The sequence below is a fragment of the Centropristis striata genome, chromosome 15 (assembly GCF_030273125.1).
Source record: "Centropristis striata isolate RG_2023a ecotype Rhode Island chromosome 15, C.striata_1.0, whole genome shotgun sequence".
In the NCBI taxonomy this organism is placed as follows: domain Eukaryota; kingdom Metazoa; phylum Chordata; class Actinopteri; order Perciformes; family Serranidae; genus Centropristis; species Centropristis striata.
This window is the reverse complement of record NC_081531.1, coordinates 5,061,002-5,082,879: the sequence shown is the minus strand read 5'-3', so window position 1 is coordinate 5,082,879 and position 21,878 is coordinate 5,061,002. Positions and strand designations below refer to the sequence as shown.

The 21,878-nt window shown below is 39.7% G+C and overlaps 1 protein-coding gene across 1 annotated transcript in view; it reads left to right on the top strand.

Annotated features, from left to right (window-relative positions):
• The window catches only part of robo3 (roundabout, axon guidance receptor, homolog 3 (Drosophila)), a 140,133-nt gene that overhangs the window by 53,921 nt on the left and 64,334 nt on the right, over positions 1–21,878 (top strand). The window contains 3 exon segments of the mRNA XM_059351807.1: positions 17,192–17,349; positions 18,045–18,165; positions 21,009–21,147. Of these exon segments, the coding sequence (XP_059207790.1) occupies positions 17,192–17,349; positions 18,045–18,165; positions 21,009–21,147 (418 nt within the window).

Genomic DNA, 21,878 nt, shown 5'->3' with positions numbered 1-21,878 from the left:
CAAGACATCGAAAACCATTTGTGTTCCTACCATCATGCCCAAAACCCTGCAGTATTTCCTTCAAATCTGCCCATAACATGCCACCTTGGTGTAAATGTCATCCCTCCCACATTGCAGACTCCTCAAGAAACACTTGATATTTATCTTTCACAACTCTGTCAACTAAGTTAAATAAATTAAAAAAGTTAAATGTGTGACTTTACTATCTGATGGGCGGCTATTGTGAATGACAAGGCTGTGCTTTATGACCTAGCATTGTGATCGGTCTGCAGATAACCTAAACCACCATGTTAAAATCTCACTTCTCATTGTTGGAGTGGAATACTTGAGGGTGCTCATTGCCACCATCCCACCACAGTGGTCAATAATTAATGAGTTGTGTGTGAGTGTGTGAGCGTTGGGTGGGGGCGCCCATTGTCTACAGCAGCTATTCTCAACCTTGGGGTCCTGGCCCCAATTGGGGTCGTGAGATGATTTCTGGAGGTCGCCAAATCATTTTGGAAGTTAGCTCTGTCTCCACTGTGTTAAAGTGTTCATGTGTTTTAGTCTTTTTGGTCATTTAATGTCTTTTTTTGGTCATTTTGTATTTGTTTTTTTTAGTCATTTTGTGTCTTTTTTGGTAATCTTGTGTCTTTTTTGTCATTTTGTTTCTTTTTTGGGCCGTTTCATGTGTTTTTTTGGTAATTTGTGTCTTCTTTGGTAATTTTGTGTCTTTTTTTGGTAATTTTGTGTCTTTTTTTGGTAATTTAGTGTCTTTTTAGTTCATTTTGTGTCTTTTTTTGTCAACTTGTGTCTTTTTATGGTCATTTTTTGTTATTTTGTGGTCATTTTTTGTCATTTTGTGGTCAATTTGAGTCCTTTTTTGCTTAATTTTGTTAACAGTAACAATACAATATAAAACATATATAAATGCACAGACAGATGTATCAACTGAGTTTGTATGATCTGAACTGTGCGTGTTAGATTCTGTTCAGTGAGCGGGGACAACATGCATGTTAAACTGGGGGTTGCGACTTGAAAAGGTTGAGAACTACTGGTCTACAGGCACCTCTGTCCAGCCCGTTCTCCTTGAGGTGGAGTTAAAGAGTTTTTCTGGTTTTCCAGATGAGTGAACTACAGTAGCCTGTATTGGCCTTGAGGGTCAGCTGAGGGCACTTGAGGGCAGGCGGGTTGGGGGTGGTGGGGTAGTGGGGGGGGCTTACAATGGGCTTCTCAGCAATTCTCAGTGACCCTCTTACCCCGCCGCTATAGGCCGCACGACATCGGCCATTACTAGATTAAAGTAATCCTCTTTTCAGGGCCAGACAATTGCTTTATTAGCTGACCACACACAGGAGCCCGACCACCTCTGTAATGGTATTGTTGTGGGGGGCCCTCGGGGTCCTGGGTGGGTGTTATTGGTGGAGGGTTATAGAGGGGGAGTGAGGGCTTGTCCATGTTGTTTCGTGTCTCCTTAGCAATGCCATGAATACATTACTGCATTACTTCTCCTTGTTTAACCCTTTACACCAGCCTTATATGTCTATTCATGGACGGTCATGAAAAAATGATAAGACCACCCTTGTTTTCTTCACTTTATTGTTCATTTTAATGACTTGTACAACTAAAGGATAATATTATAATATATAATTTTGGACAAGTATAATGATAACAACAAAAATAGCTCATAAGAGTTTAATTTAAGGTTATTATCACATTATGAACAGAGTAACAAGTACTAGGACAACGAAATGACCATCAACCCGTCCATACATATACATAAATATACATACAATATGACAAAGGGGGTCATTTATATTCTATATATTTCTGAAAATGATTTTGGTTATTATCAAGAAAACCATGGAAAATGGCTACATATCAACTCTAAAATTAAACTCTTATGAGTTATTTTTGTTGGTTATTATTATATTTGTCTAAACAAATGTATATTTAGCTGTACCAGGCATTAAAATGAACAATAAATTGACGATAACAGGTGGTCTAATAATTTTTTTCATGATTTTATGTGTGTGTGTGGAGGAAAGGTTCATTTTTTATGGTGCAACACACACACACTTGCAAATGTACACACAAAACCCTCCACACCTCATATTCAACGGACATATTGCCTGAATTACAATCAGATTAAGTGCGGGTATGGATGTGCATGTTTGCAAATCCCCCTCCTCTCCCTCCTCCCTTCTTAGCATGCGGTCCAGATTTTTTCTCTGTATCTCTCCACTGGCTTGTTTTTGCCAAAAAAAAAATCCCATCAAAATGCTGTTTCATCTCCTCTTTTCCTCAGTTTCTAAAGGCATGGTGCTTTTCCAACTAAAGCAAAAAATTTCCCTTTAAAATCCACTCCAGAATGTGTTTTTTTTGCCAACAGATTGTTCTTTGTCAAAAGGTTATTTGCTGTTTTTACGAGCCTGTCAATCAGGCGCGAGCAGCTTCACCTGATAATTTATTCAGCTTCATGAGGAGTGGGGAGCCACTCAAGCTGAATTAAGTATTGTCAAACAGTTTGAATATTTCATGAATAGCTGGGATAATTTGAGCAGACACGGCTTGTTTTTATCCATGTCATTTGGCATCATAGTGGCCATAAGAGAGGCATACATTTGCTTCTGTAACAAAGAGCTGCAGGGCTGCGGGATGCATATCTGCACGCTCCCTAAAGCAGCTATTCTCAACCTCGGGGTCCCGACTCCAAACATTTTTGGGCCGTTTTGTGTCTTTTTTGGTCATTTTGTGTCTTTTTTTAGTCATTTTGTCTCTTTTTTGGTCATTTTGTGTCTTTTTTTGGTCATTTTGTGTCTCTTTTGGTCATTTTGTGTCTTTTTTTGGCCATTTTATGTCTTTTTTGTTTCTTTTTTGGGCCGTTTCGTGTCTTTTTTTTGGCCATTTTGTGTCTTTTTTGGTCATTTTGTGTCTTTTTTTGGTCATTTTGTGTCTTTTTTTGTCAATTTGTGTCTTTTTATGGTCATTTTTTGTCATTTCGTGGTCAATTTCAGTCCCTATTTGCTTAATTTTATGTAATTCTTTGGTCATTTTGTTAAAAGTAACAATAAAATATAAAAAAAATATTTATAAATGCACAGAACAGAGAGATGTTTTAGTTGTTGTCCGCTTCATTATTTGTCCACAATTCATCTCATCAACTGAGTTTGTATGATCTGAACTGTGAGATTCTGTTCAGTGAGACAACATGCATCTTAAATTGGGGGTTGCGACTCAAAAAGGTTGAGAACTACAGCCCTAAAGGATATATCAGCTGAAGAAGAGACTCATGCAGGGCAAGATCATAACATCTCCCTCAGAGATTTATAATATCAACCCAAAATAATCCTCAGTCCCTTTCTTTTATCATCAAACATATAAACATTTCAACTGGAATCCTCCAACCTCTGAAAGAGAAGCCAATAAACCCACAGCTTCATTAAGTTGATAGATTTGACACGGACTGAACATGGAAAAACCATTCACCTTGACTGTATCCTACCTAACATATCTTTCCTCCTTCTGAGGTCAGCAGCCTTCACTGTTTATCATCAGTTTCCATTAAGAGACTAAAGAGAGACGGAGATAAATCTTAAACACAGCTTTTTGATAATGCGATATTATTGATCCACACCAGGAAATTGTTTTTTCTTTCTCCTCACTGAAGGAGGTCAAAAGTCAGGGTCAGCTACACGACAGCACCCTGGAGTCGGAAACAAATCATAGTCTTGCCCAAGGACACTCCAGCAGGGTTGGGCGGACGCTTGTGCAACATGGTCTCACAGGAATCCGTGAAATAGCCACAGATTTTCTTAACTCAAAATCCGTGGAATAGCCACGGAATCACTCAAATTTCCGTGAAACTGACACGGATTTCGCTACAATGCAAGTTAATGGCAGTCATATCCCGTGGCTATTCCAACATACAAAGTGATTATGTACATTCACTGAGTGAATATTTAGACAATAAAACATATATTTCTCGCTAGAAATTTGATCAAAATCCATTTTTATGCAGAAACGCAGAAAGAAGTCAAAATATTGTTTTTTTTTCACTAAAAATAAGAGAACTGTCCGCCATGTTTTTTGTTCTGACCGCCGGGACCTTGAAAGTCACGTGACTTGGAACAAACCAATAGCCAAGGGATATGACTGTCATTAACTTGCATTGTAGCGAAATCCGTGTCAGTTTCACGGATTCCTGTGAGACCAGGTTCTGCTTGTGGCGGCAACTGGGCTGTTTGAAAGATGTCTCTCTTACCGCCAGTCTGCCCTGCGGGATCTTTTCACTTTCTGGGAGCGAAACCCAAGAACCGGGAAGCCGCAGTGTTACTTTAATTCCCAGAGAATTACAGAGTCCATACTCGGCTGAGTTTGCTCTGCAAGTTGTCAGGGGTCGAGGGAGTCATGCGTATCCCATCAGGAATTGCAGAGATGAAACACATAGATGAAAAATTGGCAGAAAAACACATGGACACACACATACACACACACACACAGACACAGAGAAGGCCAACATGGCATGCCAGGGGAGGTTTGCGGTGGATTAACCTCAAGGTTGCTGGGTGGGTGAGCACAGCCGGAGCAGCAGCACCAGCTCCGAATTGGGATGGGAACCCGCTGCTGTGCTGCACATAGGTGAACACTCCCCATGCCAGGAGATTGAAAGGATTTACACGCAAATGAGGAGAACTTTCTCAGTGAGAGTGTTGTTGTTGTTGTGTGTGTGTGAATGCACACATGTTTACAGTAGACTGGTTTTATCCGTGTCTGTGCACACACTTGGGGTGTTTTCTGCAGGAGCAGGTTAATAGGAGGGGTTGGACAGGGGCTTTGATGTGAGAAGATTTTGCCTGCAAGTAATATTTTAATATGGCCTCCCTCTTGACTTGAAATATGGCTATTTCAATCAAATGGGCTTGGCATGCCTCAGGCTTGTTCTGCTCCGTTTGAGTGTGTGCATGAGTGTGTCAGTATCGTATGTGATGGGGGTAGGAAGAGCGAAGGGTGGAGATCTCGCACAATAGATTGAAGGCTAGCCAAGGCCTTTAAAATCTATTTATATACAGACATATAGGCATAGTCTGATGGTACAGTGTGACGTTCATTGCTTGAAAAGTCACCCTCATTGATCATTAATCACTTCTAAAGTACCAATAATATTTGATCTTTATCTGTGTGTTGGCGTAACTAGCTGGATGATTCAGATGTACTAAAACACATTAGTTAATGACTTATAATGACTAATGCTGTGTAAAGGAGCAAAACACATCTTGACAGCTTTTTTTTCTTTTCCTTTTTTATAACGGCAAAATAAAGTGATAAAATATTTTCACCCTGAGTAAATGTTGGGTGCAGGCCAGTATCCACAGGAATACAGATTTTATTGGGCAGTTTTGCAGGGTATGATATACGGCTCACCTTGTGCCAAACATTCAGCCATTGCAGACTTTAATGGCCCTTTATTTAGCTGTATTTGATGCATGGAGTAACATGAGTCCAGCTGAAAATTTCTTAAGAGACTAAAGGGGCAAATCAGTGTCTTGCACATAGTACAGCCTTTGCTTAGGTTAAGTACCTCCACAAAGAAGGTATGATATTGGTTGGTTGGTTGGTTGGTTGGTTGGTTGGTTGGCTGGGTTGGTTGGCTGGGTTGTTTGTTTGTTGGTTGGTTTGTTGGCTGGGTTGTTGGTTGATTGGTTGGTTGGTTTGCTGGTTGATGGTTGGTTGGTTGGTTGGTTGGTTGGTTGGTTGGTTGGTTGGTTGGTTGGTTGGTGGGTGGGTTGGTTGGTTGGTGGGTCGGTTGGTTGGTGGGTTGGTCAGTTGGTGGGTTCGTTGGTTGGTTGGTTGGTTGGTGTGTTGGTCGGTTGTTGGGTTGGTTGGTTCGTTGGTTGGTGTGTTGGTGGGTTGGTTGGTTGGTTGGTTGGTTGGTCAGCAGTATTAAAGACAAACTACAAACCTGATTTTCATGAATCTTGGGGGAACGGTGTAGTATGGGCCAAGGAGAAATCCACTAAACTTTTTGGAGGGTCTCAATCCCGGGGTGCATACACACATTGATAAACACTGAGAAATAGGGTGTGGCCTTGGAAGAGGTCTAAGTTCTCCAAGTTCCCTTCTGGTCCATAATCCATATATAAACTATACTAAATTATTATTATTATGAAGATGACTTTTGTCAACATGCACAATGAAAAAAACCCAAGCTGCATGTGAACAGGAAAATGAATTTTCATAAGCCATGTTAATTAACTTACTCATCCCATTTCATGGTTACAGGCATCAAAGTGGCATCTGCACCACACACCTTTAAGACCCCCCAGCTTCCAGTCATTTTTATAGGACTTACATAATATTTATCACGTGTACTGTGTAGCATGCATTCCCATGTTAGGCATGAGCCAGCTTAAACATATAATCTTATTGTCACATGATTGCAGCTCTGTGAAAACAGGGTGCCCGCTAGTTGGCCTGATCATCCTCAACCTCTGTTCTCCAGCGTGTTACGGGCCATGTGCTTCATTAACACACACACACAGTGCGTTCAGACCGGACGCGTAGCGAATATTCGCGTCGCGTTACTCGCGCGAATTGATACGCGCGAGAATTGAATTTAATTCGCGTCACTCGCGCGAGTAACGCGACGCGAATTTTCGCCCAAGAGACTATTTAGCGCCAAATAATTGCCTCCATTTCATTCTGTCATCAACCATGGCTGACATTACAAGCATAGCGTCCCTGTACCTGCTCTGCCGTCGTGTCTGGGTGAGTGACATCATCCGGAGGCGCACTCAGCACGGAGAGAGGACCGCAGAGTACTTCCACCTTTTTCCCTCCTTCCTGCCTCTTTTCTCCTCTCTCTCATGTATGTATCTCGGACACTGTCGTCCAGAGTCTCAACGCTGATAGGCTGACCCGACACAGCGTCACGCGAATATTTCGCCAAAGTTGAATTTATTGAACTCACGCGAATTCGCGTTGTTTCATTCGCGCCGCGAAATTCGCGTCAATCGCGGCATTCGTGTCGCGCGAAACCCGTGATTCGCGCCGCCGGCAAAAATTCGCGTCTATTCGCGTGTTTGCATTGACTTTGTATGTAATCTTGTCGCGCGAAATATTCGCTACGCGTCCGGTCTGAACGCACCGACACACACACACACACACACACACACACACACGATGAACAGCCCTCCAGTGTCTGTGTGGCTGATAATGAGTGCCTCCTGTGCTGTCCCACTGCTGCATGTGGGGCCCACGGTTATATTGACTGCAGACTGCACCGCTGCCAAGTATTAGCCCCCACCCCACCACCCGCTCCTCATCCAGCATTACCCCACCCCCTTCCAACACGTCTGGGTGTGACAAGACACTGTGGAGGGGCCAGGTCTGGGCATTTATGAGCGCTTAAAAAGCCATGAAATGTCGCACCTTGACAGATAATCGGTCTATTTTTCTCCCAACAGCACCGAGGGCTGGCTTGGTTTCTAATATTTTATCACTTAATTCAATTGTAGGCAGGATTTTACATTACATACTCGTGGTGATAACACAAAAAGCATCATAAACATCATGGGAACATGACATGCATATTAAATTGGATGTAATTTTCTTGGATTTGCCTGATGATTATGTTGTAAGAAGAGGTTTATCTATGCTAATAACAGGTTTATAATCTGCCTGTAATGCATCACAGTGACTTGTGGATTTCATTACAGTGTTATCTGAGCAGAGTGGCTAATAATTGGTTTTCCTGAGGTTTGCCAGGGCTTTCACGTATTGGTAATTTGTACTGCAGAGATTTTCTGTCAACTCCTGGTCAGGATCAATTTGGTAAACACTCCTCTATCAAACTGATTCTTTATTTCAACACCTGAGCTCCTCACTAGTCACACAAAAAGAAGATCTTCTAGGTGTTCACCTCGGGTGTCATGTTTTGTGTCGATGCATGGAAATCGTTTTTCATGCCCTTGTCATTGTGACTAGTGGGACCAGCTGCTTTTCTACCATCAGCACAGGTTTGGTGGCAGCATGGGTGGGAGTGCTGTGGGTGAGGGTGCAGGGGATTGAGTGGGTGGGGTCCGGGCAGCTTTTGTGGCTGCTAAATGGACTCAGCTGACAGGACTAAGCAGCAGTGACGGCGGCCTAAATGGCTACGCCAGCGGACACGCTTAGGGACAAAAGAAAATGGAGGGAGTAAATTTGAGGGGAAAAATGCATCAGACATTGATGAACAGGTTATGTGTGTGTGTGTGTGTGTGTGTGTGTGTGTGTGTGTGTGTGTGTGTGTGTGTGTGTGTGTGCTTGAAGGGTAGACCGGGCCGAGAAGGTGACCCTTCTGGACTCGTAGAAGCAGTAATTGAAATGCCCTGTCGCTGTGATTCCCATTCATTTAGCTTTAGTGCCGGCTCAATTTCCCTGTTGGCTATATGAGCTTTTTTTCAGAGAGTTAAACCATGTTATGTCATTTACTCAAGGCCATCAAATACTCTCAGGCCACAGAGCCAAACGGCAGCACCATGAGAAAAATGGAATTACACTTTAAACCGAGTTGTTTTTCGAGGTGGAGCTGTCAGAAAGTGTTGATAAAGAAATGGTTTAAGGGCTTCTTGACTCTGTGTGTGGGTGTGTGTGTGTGTGTGTGAGTTCTTGTACTTCCTACATCGTGAGGACCAATACACGTTTTTAACCAATAGAGTGAGGACATTTTTGTAACATTTTTGAGGGTTAAGGTTACAATTAGGTTTATGTTAGGGTTAGGGTTGGGCATTAAGTTGTGATGGTGAAGGTTAGGTTCAGGGTAGGGAATTCACTGTTCCAATGAGGGTCCTCACAAAGATAGAAGTACAAGGATGTGTGTGCGTGTTCTTGTACTTCCTACAAAGTGAGGACCGGAACATGTTTTTAACCAACAGAGTGAGGACATTTTTGCAAAGTGAGGACGTTTCGGCAGGTCCTCACTTCTTTAAAGGCTTGTTTGAGAGTTCAGACTTTGTTTTAGGGATAACGTTACAATTAGGTTTCTGTTAGGGTTGGATATTTAGTTGAGATGGTGAAGGTTAGGTTAAGGGTAGGGAATTCACTATTCCAATGAGGGTCCTCAAAAAGATAGAAGTACAAGGATGTGTGTGTGTGTGTTTCTACATTGCAGGGGAGTTCCAGTCTCCAGCCTCCCTGTATATTAGACTGGGCTGGTAATATTGGATGCAGACAGTGTTTTGCTGTGTTTGCTGCTACAGCTGCTGTGCAGCATATCTGTGCGGTGTCTATGTTTGTATTGGGTGTGGTGGGGAGGCGCTGGGTGCTTAAAGGCAGCACGGACATCTGTCTCCAACTGTGAGACCCCCACCTCCCCTCCATCCTCCCCAGACCCTCCCATCACAACACACACACAATATCCTGTGCGGGCCGTTTCATCACGGTGTAATGGTTGATAGGGATCGGAGGGGGTCCACTCTGGATAATGAGAGTGGCTGATGGAAGGTGGCTTCTGATGGGGGCCCCTGTTGGGCCCAAGGGCCTGGACAGATATTGCCTCTGGGACCAGGCTACAAAAGAGAAGACGTCTATGTGTCCGTCTTGTGAAAAGGGCTAAGAATGATGTATGTAGTTGGGCCAAGAACAGGAACATTGGTGTGTTTTTGCGTGTGTTCACACCAAAGCAGATTGCTTCGTGTCGGGACAAGATGTAAGCTGCCGGGTGACCACAGTGGAGGTTCTAGACCAGTTTTACTGTGGGGGCCAAGCAGGGGCCAGTGTTTAATCAGAGGGGCCCATTAAAAAACACCAAAGATGATATTTATGCATTCAAACCCTTTATTTTAGGTTATTTAAAAATCTAATTTTCGTATACTTGGAAGATACAATGAGACTTGTACTTGTTGGCGAGACCAACAATAACAACTATTTTTGTACGATAATGACATTTCACATTTGGTGCACAATTTCTTTCAGTAACGCTTTATAATAAGGTCCTTAATAACCATTAATTAACAAGTAATAAGGCATTGTTCTCGCTTTAGATCCGGTAGTTGCAAAAAGCATAGTTAACTTATAGTTAACTTATAATAGATGAGCAATAAAGTATATTTTAATATCAATAAGCAAACAAAATAAGATTAATAAAGGCATGGCAAAGACATAATGGGTGGGTCATGGGTGTTTGTAATGCCATTATTAACACTTATATAAGCTTATAAACACACAATAATGTTAATAAGCATCTTTTAAGGACTTACAAGGGCCTTATTACTTGTTAATTAATGGTTATTACAAGGACCTTATATATAATATAAAGCGTTACCTTACTTTTTTATTTTGAAAGTGCAGTACAGTGAGAATGATCTTTTTTTATATATATACACACGGTTTTATTGCACAATTCAACTATTATACAATGTACACATTCTTTGTTTATTTTGTGTACAATGAGATATTGTTTGAACAAAAAATAGGTCAGAATTGTTCCGTCATTCATCGTTATAAATTGATCATTTTATTATTATTTTGACACAGGGGCCAACTATTTTTGTACGACAATGACATTTCTCCTTTTTGTGCACATTTACTTTTTTTTATTCTGAAAGTGCAGTACAGTGAGAATGATCTTTTTTATATATATATATACAGTACACATTCTGGGTTCATTTTGTGTACAATGAGATATTGTTTGAACAAAAAATGAGAAAGAATTGTTCCGTGGTTCATCGTTTGACACAGGGGCCACAGCAGGGGCCAAGGGCTTCTTCACAGGGGCAGTGGCCCCTGGAGGCCCCTGTGTAGAACCGCCAGCTCAGTCCCCCACAACAGAGCCTGAACCTGAGGACGTTTTTCTTGATTCCCCTCCCTCCATCCCACTCTTTACTCCGCCTGCCAAGGGACTATCTGTCATTCTCTCTCTGCCATCTGAATATTTATTCTTGAGGGGGTGCTGTCACACACACACACACACACACACACACACACACACACACACACACACACACAAGCAGACCTAGGAACATTAACGACAGCGATAAAGCCATTTAATTAAAAGTAAGCCTGAGCTCGCCCCAAAGGTGTTTTTTATGTCCAATTAAATGCTCAAATGATGCCCTGATATACAGCAGGGTCGTGATACTTTGCACAGGTGGTAAATCTCACAAGTCTAGTGGTCACAGATAAATATTGCTTCCATACAATAACACATAGATTAGATTAGCTTCCGTGTTTTTAATTTTTGGTAATGATTCAGTGTAATTTGCATTCGCACATCCATCAGTGTGCATCACAAGCTGATAAATGCTACGTGCAGATGGGTGTCGTTTGTTATTGTGTGACTAATGTGTTTGTCATTGTGTAAAGATACAGAATGACAGCAATCTGTTACAGACGGTGAAGCTAAACGCTGCACTGATCTGATTTTGATTACTGTCGAGACTCAGATGTGGTTGTTTTTTACACCGTTAGTCGACCAATTGATCGTTTTCGTCCTGCTTGACTGAAACTTCTTTGTCGTTTTTTAAAGCTTTCTCAAGCTGAGTGACTTAATTACAACAAACAAGATGCATTTCTGGTCAAAACAGATTCAAAAAAAGTTGGGACATTATCTAAAACTCTTCTGAATCTGCTATATTTTATTTTAGCATATTGTCCCAATGTTTTTGGAATTGGGATTTTATCATCGATCTGTCTGAAATTGCAAATAATTATTAGCTTTTATGGTTTTTTTTGTGTATTTGTGGGGTAAACAACAATAAATACAAGACAACAACACAAAATGAAACAACAGCAAGACTCAACACTTATTTGTGTTCAAAAGGAAGAAGCCAAAGCTTATTAAACCTTCTCCCTATGTTAATTTACTATATTCAAATCAAATCAAACTTTATTTATATAGCGCTTTTCATACATAGAAATGTAGCACAAAGTGCTTTACAAAAAAATAAGAATAAAAACAGACAATAAAAATGACAAAACCCACCCCTCCCATCCCCACATACACATCTGTATGTTCAGTGATATAACAACAATAATGTTTATATATATATGTATGTATAACGCATAATGTAGTTTATGAACTTGTTATTACCATTATTAACATACATAACTTGTTATTAACTTACAAACATAAGTACGCTTACACCCATGTAGTCATAATGAGACAACAATGAACAAACAAACAAACAACAACACATAAAAAAAGAAAAATAGTAAGAATACATTTCCAGGGTTTCCATTCCAATCAGACATCTATATATCAGGTTTATGTGCTTGTGGCCCTTATCTTGTGTGTTACTGTGTCTGTGCTGTGATTGAAGCCCAGCGTTCGGGCCCAGTGGTGAGGATTACTCTGGCTTTGTTGAAGGGGTTTAAAGAAAAGGGTCAAAGTGCACCCACTTAATATGGGCCCCACAGGGCCTCATGGGTAATTGCCAGTGCCTAATAAACTTCTAGACACCGTCTTTTTGGCTCAGATCTGGAGAGTGTGGAGGGTTAGAATGGGAGAGATCTGGGGCCCCTGGAGCCACGATGTCAGAATGGTGTGTGACGGGTCATCACAGCGCTCCTTTAACCCCGCAGCATGGTAATTCAGACCTGGGGTGCAACGCCCGGCCCCATTTCCCTCCTCGCTTTGCGTGATGAGACAGGTTACTGAACAATTTAGTCAGGGTTTTGTAATCTGCTGTGAATAGTGATTGGGGGAAATGTCAGCAGCAGGTAGATAAGGTCAGGGGTGTGGTTTGGAATATCATTGCAGGATCGGAAGGGCCAATGGGATTTGGAGAGCCCCAACTGCTCCGTGGCTAAGTAATTGGCCATCAGGATATGGGTTTGACTAAAGCCATCAGTGGCAATTTGATCCCTCGCAGAGACACGGATAAAAAAAGACAGCGACATCCAGGTTCAGGAGCCCACAAAGAATTGTCTAGATCTGTATTTTATCAGCGCCAGGCGAGCTCAGGCTCCGTCTTCAGCTAATGAGGAAATGAAAAATATCCTCCTTAAACACTGACATGACCTTGATTACAAACAAAACAGACTGATTTATCTCCTCACATACACACCCACGCCGTCATTCAAAGAGGACGCGGCGCTATCTTGACAAGAAGAGAAATTAGCCTTTGCGGCGTACAGCCTGACTTTGAGATACAATGTATTTTCCACACAAACGCAGGTGCTTCAGATAGAGAAATATCAGACGTGGGAGTGTGAGAGAGGTTAAATAGATGGATGGATGGAGGGATGGATAGATGGACACACAGATATATGGTTGGTGATGATAATGCTAATGTGCTGTGCTGTCATGAGGGGAGGTGTGTCATTAATCAGACGAGGCGGTGACTCCTCCCTGCTGGCCTGTGACATTACACCGACATTGGTGTTGTTTTTCACAAATGTGCACACACACTCTTGTCTGTATACCAAACCATGTGTGAAGACATAATTGAGTGAATAAAATATGCAAGCACCTGTGTTCTCTACACATTGCATGATCTGTATTGATCATAGACTGTATATCAATAATGGACGTAGTCCCGTGATGCAAAATGTTTGTTACTGACCTCAGAAGACTGAGCAGCGACTCCTTGGAGTGTCTGTTAGTCCAACCAAACACTGAACAAGACATTTTACTGAACAAAACGTTCAAATAAACTGTCATTAAGTGAAAATACAGTGAAAGGGTCAAAGTTATGAGACCAAACCGCTAAATGTCCTTTTTTATATCTATACATCGTTATATGTAACTTTATTGACACGTTGCCGTGGATACGCATTGTTCTTCTTCTCTCCTCATGACGGCTCGCCTTGTTAGTGACCTGTCAAACAAAGGTAGCCCCGCCCCAAATCATACGATTCTTTATCTTCTATTTTCTTCTAAATGGGGCCATTATTTACACTATTAACATCAAATTGTCTTGAAGAAGATTTTTTACTAGTGATTGACCATAGTGTTGTCCTAAAAAAAAATTCTGAGGTAATAAATCAAGTGAGAAGTTTTCTCATTTTGCATTGAAATGAATGGACAGAAATGTTTTTGCAGCCAAACTTAGCGCCCCCTGCTGGAATTTTTGGTAGAATGCAGCTTAAGGCACTTCCTGGTTTGCCTCCCTGCTTAGACCAGGAGGTTGCCGCCTGCTATTGATAGATGCAGAGGACAAAATGCCTGCAGGAGACATTTACTGGCAAACAGTAACATGTGCAAGTCCCTGCTTTACATGAACATAAAATGATATGGATGGGCAGAGGTGAATATTTGTTTTTAGCCACTGGTTACAATGGAAGATGGCTCAGAGCATCCATAACTTTTCAGGAATTTCATATTCCACTGCAATAACAAACCATATATTCTTCTGTTTGCTTATTCGCTCCTCAAGGCTTCACATATAAAGTGAATATGGAAATATAAGCTTTGAAACTTAATTTTCAGGGCAAATGTAAACAGAGCACTTACATTTTCTACTGAAGACACATTTCAAAACAACCACCTTCTGAATGAAACACATGACAAATGCATCAGGTCTTAGGGGGGGTTACAGGGGGGCCGGCCTTCTTTCCTCGAGGGCTGGAAAGAGTAATAGAATATTCACTTCAAAAGACATAGTGCTACTTGGCTTACAGTATCTATTGCTCATGTAGGAATAGGTTCTAACTTAACTGAGCAGAGGTACAGACTATTTTCATTAATACTTAATTATATAAAGTGCTGATGCAAAGGCCAATGTGAATTCATAATGTGTTCACCCCATCCATCAGGCCATCTGACAGCTCCGTGATGCTGTCAAATGTAGTGAATGGGTCTCAAATGTTAATGGAATAGCTTCATAATTGGACCAGAACGTTATCAATGCAGGCTTTAATTTGTGCTTATTTGCTATGAGCGGGTCAGTAGAATGCTTTATTCACTAATAGAAGAGTATTGACTCGGGAAGTGCATTTTAAAGAAGCTTGTTCTTTGAGAGGTGAGATACACTTGAGAGCTTATTTTAGTAGCAATGTTCAGAATCTGTGAGGAGTAAACTAGGACACCACACTGCCAAAAAAGAAAAGTTGGGTGAACTCAAAATTTCAAGGCAACAAACTTCGATAAAATTTTAAGTTGGACAATTAAACTTAATATTTTAAGTTTTGTTTTTGAGTTTGCTCAACTCTGAATTCAGATTTTTTTCAACTCAACTGTAAGTTGTACTAACTTATAATTTTACATCGTATAATAACTTTTAATCCTTACTTCTGCAATGTGCCGAATTTGCATGATTGTAACGCCGCTATGAATGTCAGCTAATGTTGCGACCACTATTTTGAGTTAGCATTGATACGCTAATGGCTACTCTTGTAGCTGTAACAAGCAGCGCTGCTAGCATCAGTTAGCCGCTAGCTTTCGATTTTCCCGCATTTCACAACAAAGAAATAAGAGTTATCAGAACTATTGTCCCTTGTTGTGAACCCCAACTTAAAGATATAAGTAACAACAACTCACAAACTTGTTTTTGAGCAAACAACTGGCTTCCTTTGTTGTGCTAACTTACATTATTGCCCTAAATGTCAATAATTTATATTTCCAAGTTTTACCAACTTAAATCACTGTTTTAGGCCAAAAAATACAAGTTGGCTTTTTTTCCAGTGCAGTTTCTGACATGACTTGCACTTTTTAAGTTGAAGTAACTGATTTGTCTCTGTGATAGTATCAACAGCCCTGCAGATCTTTGCACGCTCAGGAGAAATCTGAGTCGGGACACGAGTGGAATGTCATTACATTGATATAACTTATTGATACCCTTAATGAGATATATCATTAAACTGTACAAGAGTATGCAAATCAAAACATGCTCTCCTCTAGCATCAATTAATCATCCATCAACTCCTTGATGTTCAAAATCTCACACATTCCCATAGCTTCAAAGAAATCTTTCTGGAATATTTGAGGGGAGGAATTTGATACTCCCCAAGTGCTATTTTGAAAGAGTTTCTGCTCAACTTTGGACAATTTTTAATAAATGCCTCGGAGAGATGATGAATGAATGAATATTTTGTGGAGCTGTTATTGAGATCAGTTATAGCGTTCTTAGGGGGGTTACTTGGGCCAGATGGGAATGCCAGAACTATGTGGTATATCTCCACTGGAAGTCCCCAGAGTGGCTGAAGCCAGACTTAGCCTGCAGGCCTGCAAAGCCTTCGCCTCTTCCTGTTAGACTGGTGTTGTCAGTCCATCATCCTATACTACAAAACCATCCTCCTCACCTGTAATCTGAGAGGAAACAGAGCTTTAGAGACTGGAATGAGAAAGAAAAAGCCTTTAGGTCACAAGCACAAGATGTTGGCTATAGAGGGATGTGTTTGGAATAAAGGAAACAGGCTGACTCAAAGACAGTTCTCTATGTTTTATGAACTAGTGCAGTACGGGCACATAGGAACTATGTATTCATATAGTGGGAGATTAAGTAGATTTTTCAAGTATGGCCAAATGAGGTTGTGTTTGAAAGTGGGATGTACAATGAGGTGTAATACTCATACAATAATACAAAGTGTATATTGGGTGCATGCAGACCACTACAATGTCTGCAACTCCATAAAACACTTACTTTTCATAAGGTATGCACAGCAACCAGCACATACACATTGAACATTGATATTTGCTGGAAACTATTTGAATATTATTGGAAAATCGAACCTTGTAGCACACTTTAAAATTCCAGTAGCAAGCTACTTAGCCAAGTAGTTAGCTATGTAATAATACAAAAAGTTTTTTTCTTCATAAAGTATGAGAGGCAAAATGGAAATAATGATCTTTTGTTATCAAAAACAAGATATTTAAAGAATACTTGGAATATTCAATCAAAAAAATAAGTTGACAAACAATACAGAAACACACAGCAGGCATTATATAACATGGGAAATAAATGCAGGACATTTTTGAAATCCAGAGCAAATTGGGTTACTGACCAGGTTTAGGCCTATCACACAATGGGGCGGAGTTCCCCTAAAAGGCGTCCGATCGGAAACAGTGCAATGCTGCAACACGTCCTACGTAAATGATGATATTTTGAAAAATGAATTCAAAAGCCGTATCTCTGACTTGTTAATCCGAATATCCAGTTGCATTGGTTTGTCATTCAAAACCCTAATAAAGAAAGGTATTACATGAATGCAAAGTCACATAAAAGATAGTATCGTCAGCGAAGAAGTTTACCCATATTCTGATCTCTTCTCCTTTTTTTAATCTTTTCTCCAGTTCTGAGAGATGACTTCCGTCAAACGCCCAGCGATGTGGTGGTAGCAGCAGGTGAGCCAGCTGTCATGGAGTGCATCCCCCCCAGAGGCCATCCTGAGCCCACCATCTCCTGGAAGAGAAACAACATCCGGGTCAACGACAAAGACGAGAGAATCACTGTGAGTTCCTTTAAACAACACATATCCTAAAATTAGTGATCTGAACTGGAAACAGCTTTAATTTCAGAAAAGTGTTATTAGACTTGCTTATTAGCTTACAACTTGTAGCGTTAGTGTTACGCTAGCTTATTTGCTTCATTTTTCAACTCATTTTTTTTCCTCACCCCCTGACCAATCAATAATTTAGAGCTTTGATTTTTGTCGACAAGCCTCTGATTAAGAATCAATCCAGTTCAATCATTGTTGCTAATTGAAAAGCAGCATCGCTATTGAGCAGCATTGATTGATGTTTAATTGAATCCTTCAATCCTTCCATCAGAAGAGCACCTTTAAGAAATAACTAGCCAAAAAACTTCACAATACAATAAACCCAGACATGTAAACCTGCTGTATGTATGTGTCCTGATATGCCAGCATCAATCAATGCGTTGACTTATTAAAAGCCGAGCAGTGAAAGATGTTTCTATGGCAATTGCCCGGAGCAAGATCCATTGTCAAACAGTGTTAGAACAAGCAGTGAAGCCATCTGTCATAACACACACTGAAAATGATGTGATGGCCTCTCTCATGACTAACATGCTTCAATATCCTGTTTCTAACCTCTTTCCATTCGTCTTGTTTCTTTTCCCCTCCTCCACCACCTCTCCTACCCCTCCCCCCCTCCTCTTTTGCTTTCTTTTCCTCCTCTTTTTCAGATGCGAGGAGGCAAACTGATGATTTCCAACACCAGGAAAAGTGATGCTGGCATGTATGTGTGTGTTGGAACCAACATGGTTGGAGAGAAAGACAGTGATCCTGCTGAACTGGTGGTGTTTGGTGAGTCATTTTCACTGCATCTCATTAAATGAGGGTCAACTTGCAAGGAAATATGAGAATTATAGTCATTTGATTGGTTTTCATTTTACAAATTCCTTTTATATTAAAGCTTGGTTCTCTTTTTTGGTTCCATAAAAGCAAAATTTAAGATGCAAAGATCTTGTTAAGGTTATGGAGTTATTGGACCTTGTAAAAAGTATTGAACTTTAATAAATGTTCTTTCCTATAAATTGGTGAAGGACATTTGATTATCCTGCAGAGTAGGCAGTGGTGGAATAAATATTCATATCCTTTACTTCAGTAAAAGTACTAATACCACACTGTGATATTACTCCACTACAAGTAAAAGTCCTGCATTCAAAACTTACTGAAGTAAAAGTACAAAAGTATCAGCATCAAAATGTACTTAAAGTATCAAAAGTAAAAGTACTCATTATGCAGAATGCACCCACTCAGATTGGTTTTATATTTCAAATATATTATTACATTATTAATTATTATTGATACATTTATGTAAGCAGCATTTAATTTTGAATGAATGAAGATAGGGCTCATTTTAACTGCTTAATATATAAAAATGTTTTAAAAACTAGTAGAATCACTTTAAATAAAATAAGTATAATGTTACATAAAATGGAAAGGTAACACTTTACAATAACAATCTAAGTTATGTTTATAGATGGTTAATTAACCAAATATTAACCATTTACAAAGTGCTACAATTAGGTCTACATATTTTCTTAAAGCTATATAAATCATTTGGAAATCATTAACAAATGCTTAAAATAGTGTTAAAAACTAAACTAAACTGTTTTGTCCATTTATAAACATTATTATTTAGAATGTAATTGTTTGTTAATGGTAAAGTAACTATTAACTTACATTAATAAACTATCCATTTGCCATTTATAAATGATGGTTTTTGTAAAGTGTTACCAATGGAAATACTCAAGTAAAGTAAAAGTACCTCAAATTTCTACTTAAGCACAGTACTTGAATAAATATAAATGTAAATGTAGCTCCTTTTCACCACTGAGAGTAGGCTACATGAATAAAATAAGATCAGATATTCCTTTATTAGTCCCACAACAGGGATATTTTCAATTAGAAGTTAGACATTTGTAATTATTCTTATTCTAAGCTTCACAAAACATGTATACACAGTATTTTTATTCTCTCTTGGGCTCTACTTTCACTCCTCAGCTGATATTGTTGGAACAGATGCATGTTTCCTCCCAGCTGCCCTTTGCTTTGCTCTCTTGACCTCTCTGCTCCGTTCCTTCTCTGTTCTCTGCTTCGCTCTCAGCAGAGCAGCAGCATAAGCGTTCTCAAAGTGTGTATTGATCCCAGGAAACAGATAGAAGATTGATATTTTCTTTTCAGCTGCACCAACCCCCTCCTTCACACCCCCATCCACTGTGGTGCAGCAGTAAACCACACCACTTCATTTATCAATTCATACTTCCTGAACAAATGCACGGCCTGACACTTTCCCTAATATTTAATATTACTGTCTGCCATCTGTTAAATTTGCAAGATAATAGCCAGCCCACATCTGCACTAATGTCTCCAGGCTATCACCATTTTTAAAACTGATTATGATCATGATAAGAGCTTACATTGCACATTTGTCTCTCTGGACATATGTCCCTGGTGGATTGATTGTCCCACCTGTGTAACTCAATTTAGTAATGCACCTGCATCAGGCCTGTTCTCTATCAACGACGATGTAAAATCTCCCTTCTTTGTTTGACAATGTAACCATGTTTGGTACCACTTTATATTAAGGTACACAACATAATTAGTTGCTTATTAGCATGCAAATAAGTAACATACTGGCTCTTAATTAGTCATTATTCACCCTTTGATGCACAACATGGTCTAAAGTGACCTGACAGAGTTTTTATGTTCTATATCTTTGCTATAAATTATTTTCATCATTCAGTATTCCAGGTTTTCCTCAATTAGTTTGTTTTTGATCATCATACATCCTAATTTTGATGTTTTCCTTTATTCATTTTTGAATAAAATCCCTTTTTGTGTCACTACTCTTCTAATGCACAACATGGGTCAAAAATGACCCATATCCACTTTTTAGCTAAGTAGCTTGCTAAGCTAACTACTTAGCTAACTTATTGGCTAAGTATTTAGCTAGGTAGCTTGCTAAGCTAACTACTTAGCTAACTTCTTGGCTAAGTATTTAGCTAAGTAGCTTGCTAAGCTGACTACTTAGCTAACTTCTTGGCTAAGTATTTAGCTAAATAGCTTGCTAAGCTAACTACTTAGCTAACTTTTTGGCTGAGTAGTTAGCTTAGCAAGCTACTTAGCCAAGTAGTTAGCTATGTAATAATACAAAAACTTTTTTTCTTCATAAAGTATGAGAGGCAAAATGGAAATAATGATCTTTTGTTGTCAAAAACAAGATCTTTAAATAATAATTGGAATATTCAATTAAAAAAAATAGGTTGATATCAAAAGATAGAGCACAGAAACACACAGATCAAAAATAATGATGATTATCAATTTGTCCATAATCATGCAGATCTATTAATAAGTACTTAATAATGACTAATTAAGAGCCAATAAGATGCTAATTTGCATGCTAATAAGCAACTAATTAAAGTTGAATACGTGTACCTTAATATAAAGTGTTACCCCGTGTTTAGTTGAAGTGATTTGGTTTTCACACTTTATTTCCTCTGAGGACACTATTCATATTCTTCTCATCCATCTCACAGTCACTGCGCCTGCAACAGTTTAATTACCCTGGAGGGGTCATGTAAGTTTAATTTTTAGTACCACAAGCATTTTTAATCCTCTCTCCTTCCTCCGTCTGATTTCAGAGCGGCCGGTGTTCATCAAACAGCCGGTGAACCAGGTGGTGTTGGCAGACGATACGGTGGACTTCTTCTGCGAGGTGCACGGAGACCCGACTCCCACTGTCCGCTGGCGGAGAGAGGAGGGAGAGCTGCCGCGGGGCAGGTACAGCAGAAAGGACGCTTATTTTATCTGTTAGAAGAGCTCAATGCAACATTTTACATTTCAGTTATAACATAACAGCTGGAAGCTGAGATAAATTAGAGAGCAAGTGTCTGGTTGAAAAGATAATTTCCTGTCAGTGCATGTGTTCCTGATGTTTTAATTGTAGTTAACACAACAGTAATAATAAAACATGATAACTGTTAGATAGTATAACACAGTGCCTGTGGTGTGAAAGAGTCTGTGGGTTTGACTGGATGACACTTTAAGGATCCCTCAGGATAAATAGAGTAAAATAATCCTGCAAGATTCAGCGTGCCTACAGCGACGTGTAAGAAAAACAGCATTGTTCTTAGCCTGATACTGATACTGTTACTCACAGACACAGAACTATGCAATGGAAATTAAATTCACTATTTGGTGGAGTATGGATGGGATGATATATGATTTTATTATGATCTTGATAATCACAATGAGGCACCTTACGATCTATGATTATCTTTATTTAAGATTGTTTCTTTTTTTAATGCAAAGGCTGCTCACAACAAAGATGTATCCCCTGTGATGCAATACAAATATTTGTTTCTTAACAAAATGGTAATTTCTATCAGAAGGTTTAGTGATTAGTGCCATTTTAGAGTTTTATTTAAGAGGATCATTTATTTTAGAGACGCTTCATATTTTTAAGAGCACACTTTTTAATCTTTTTAATTTGGCTTTTACTTGAACCATTT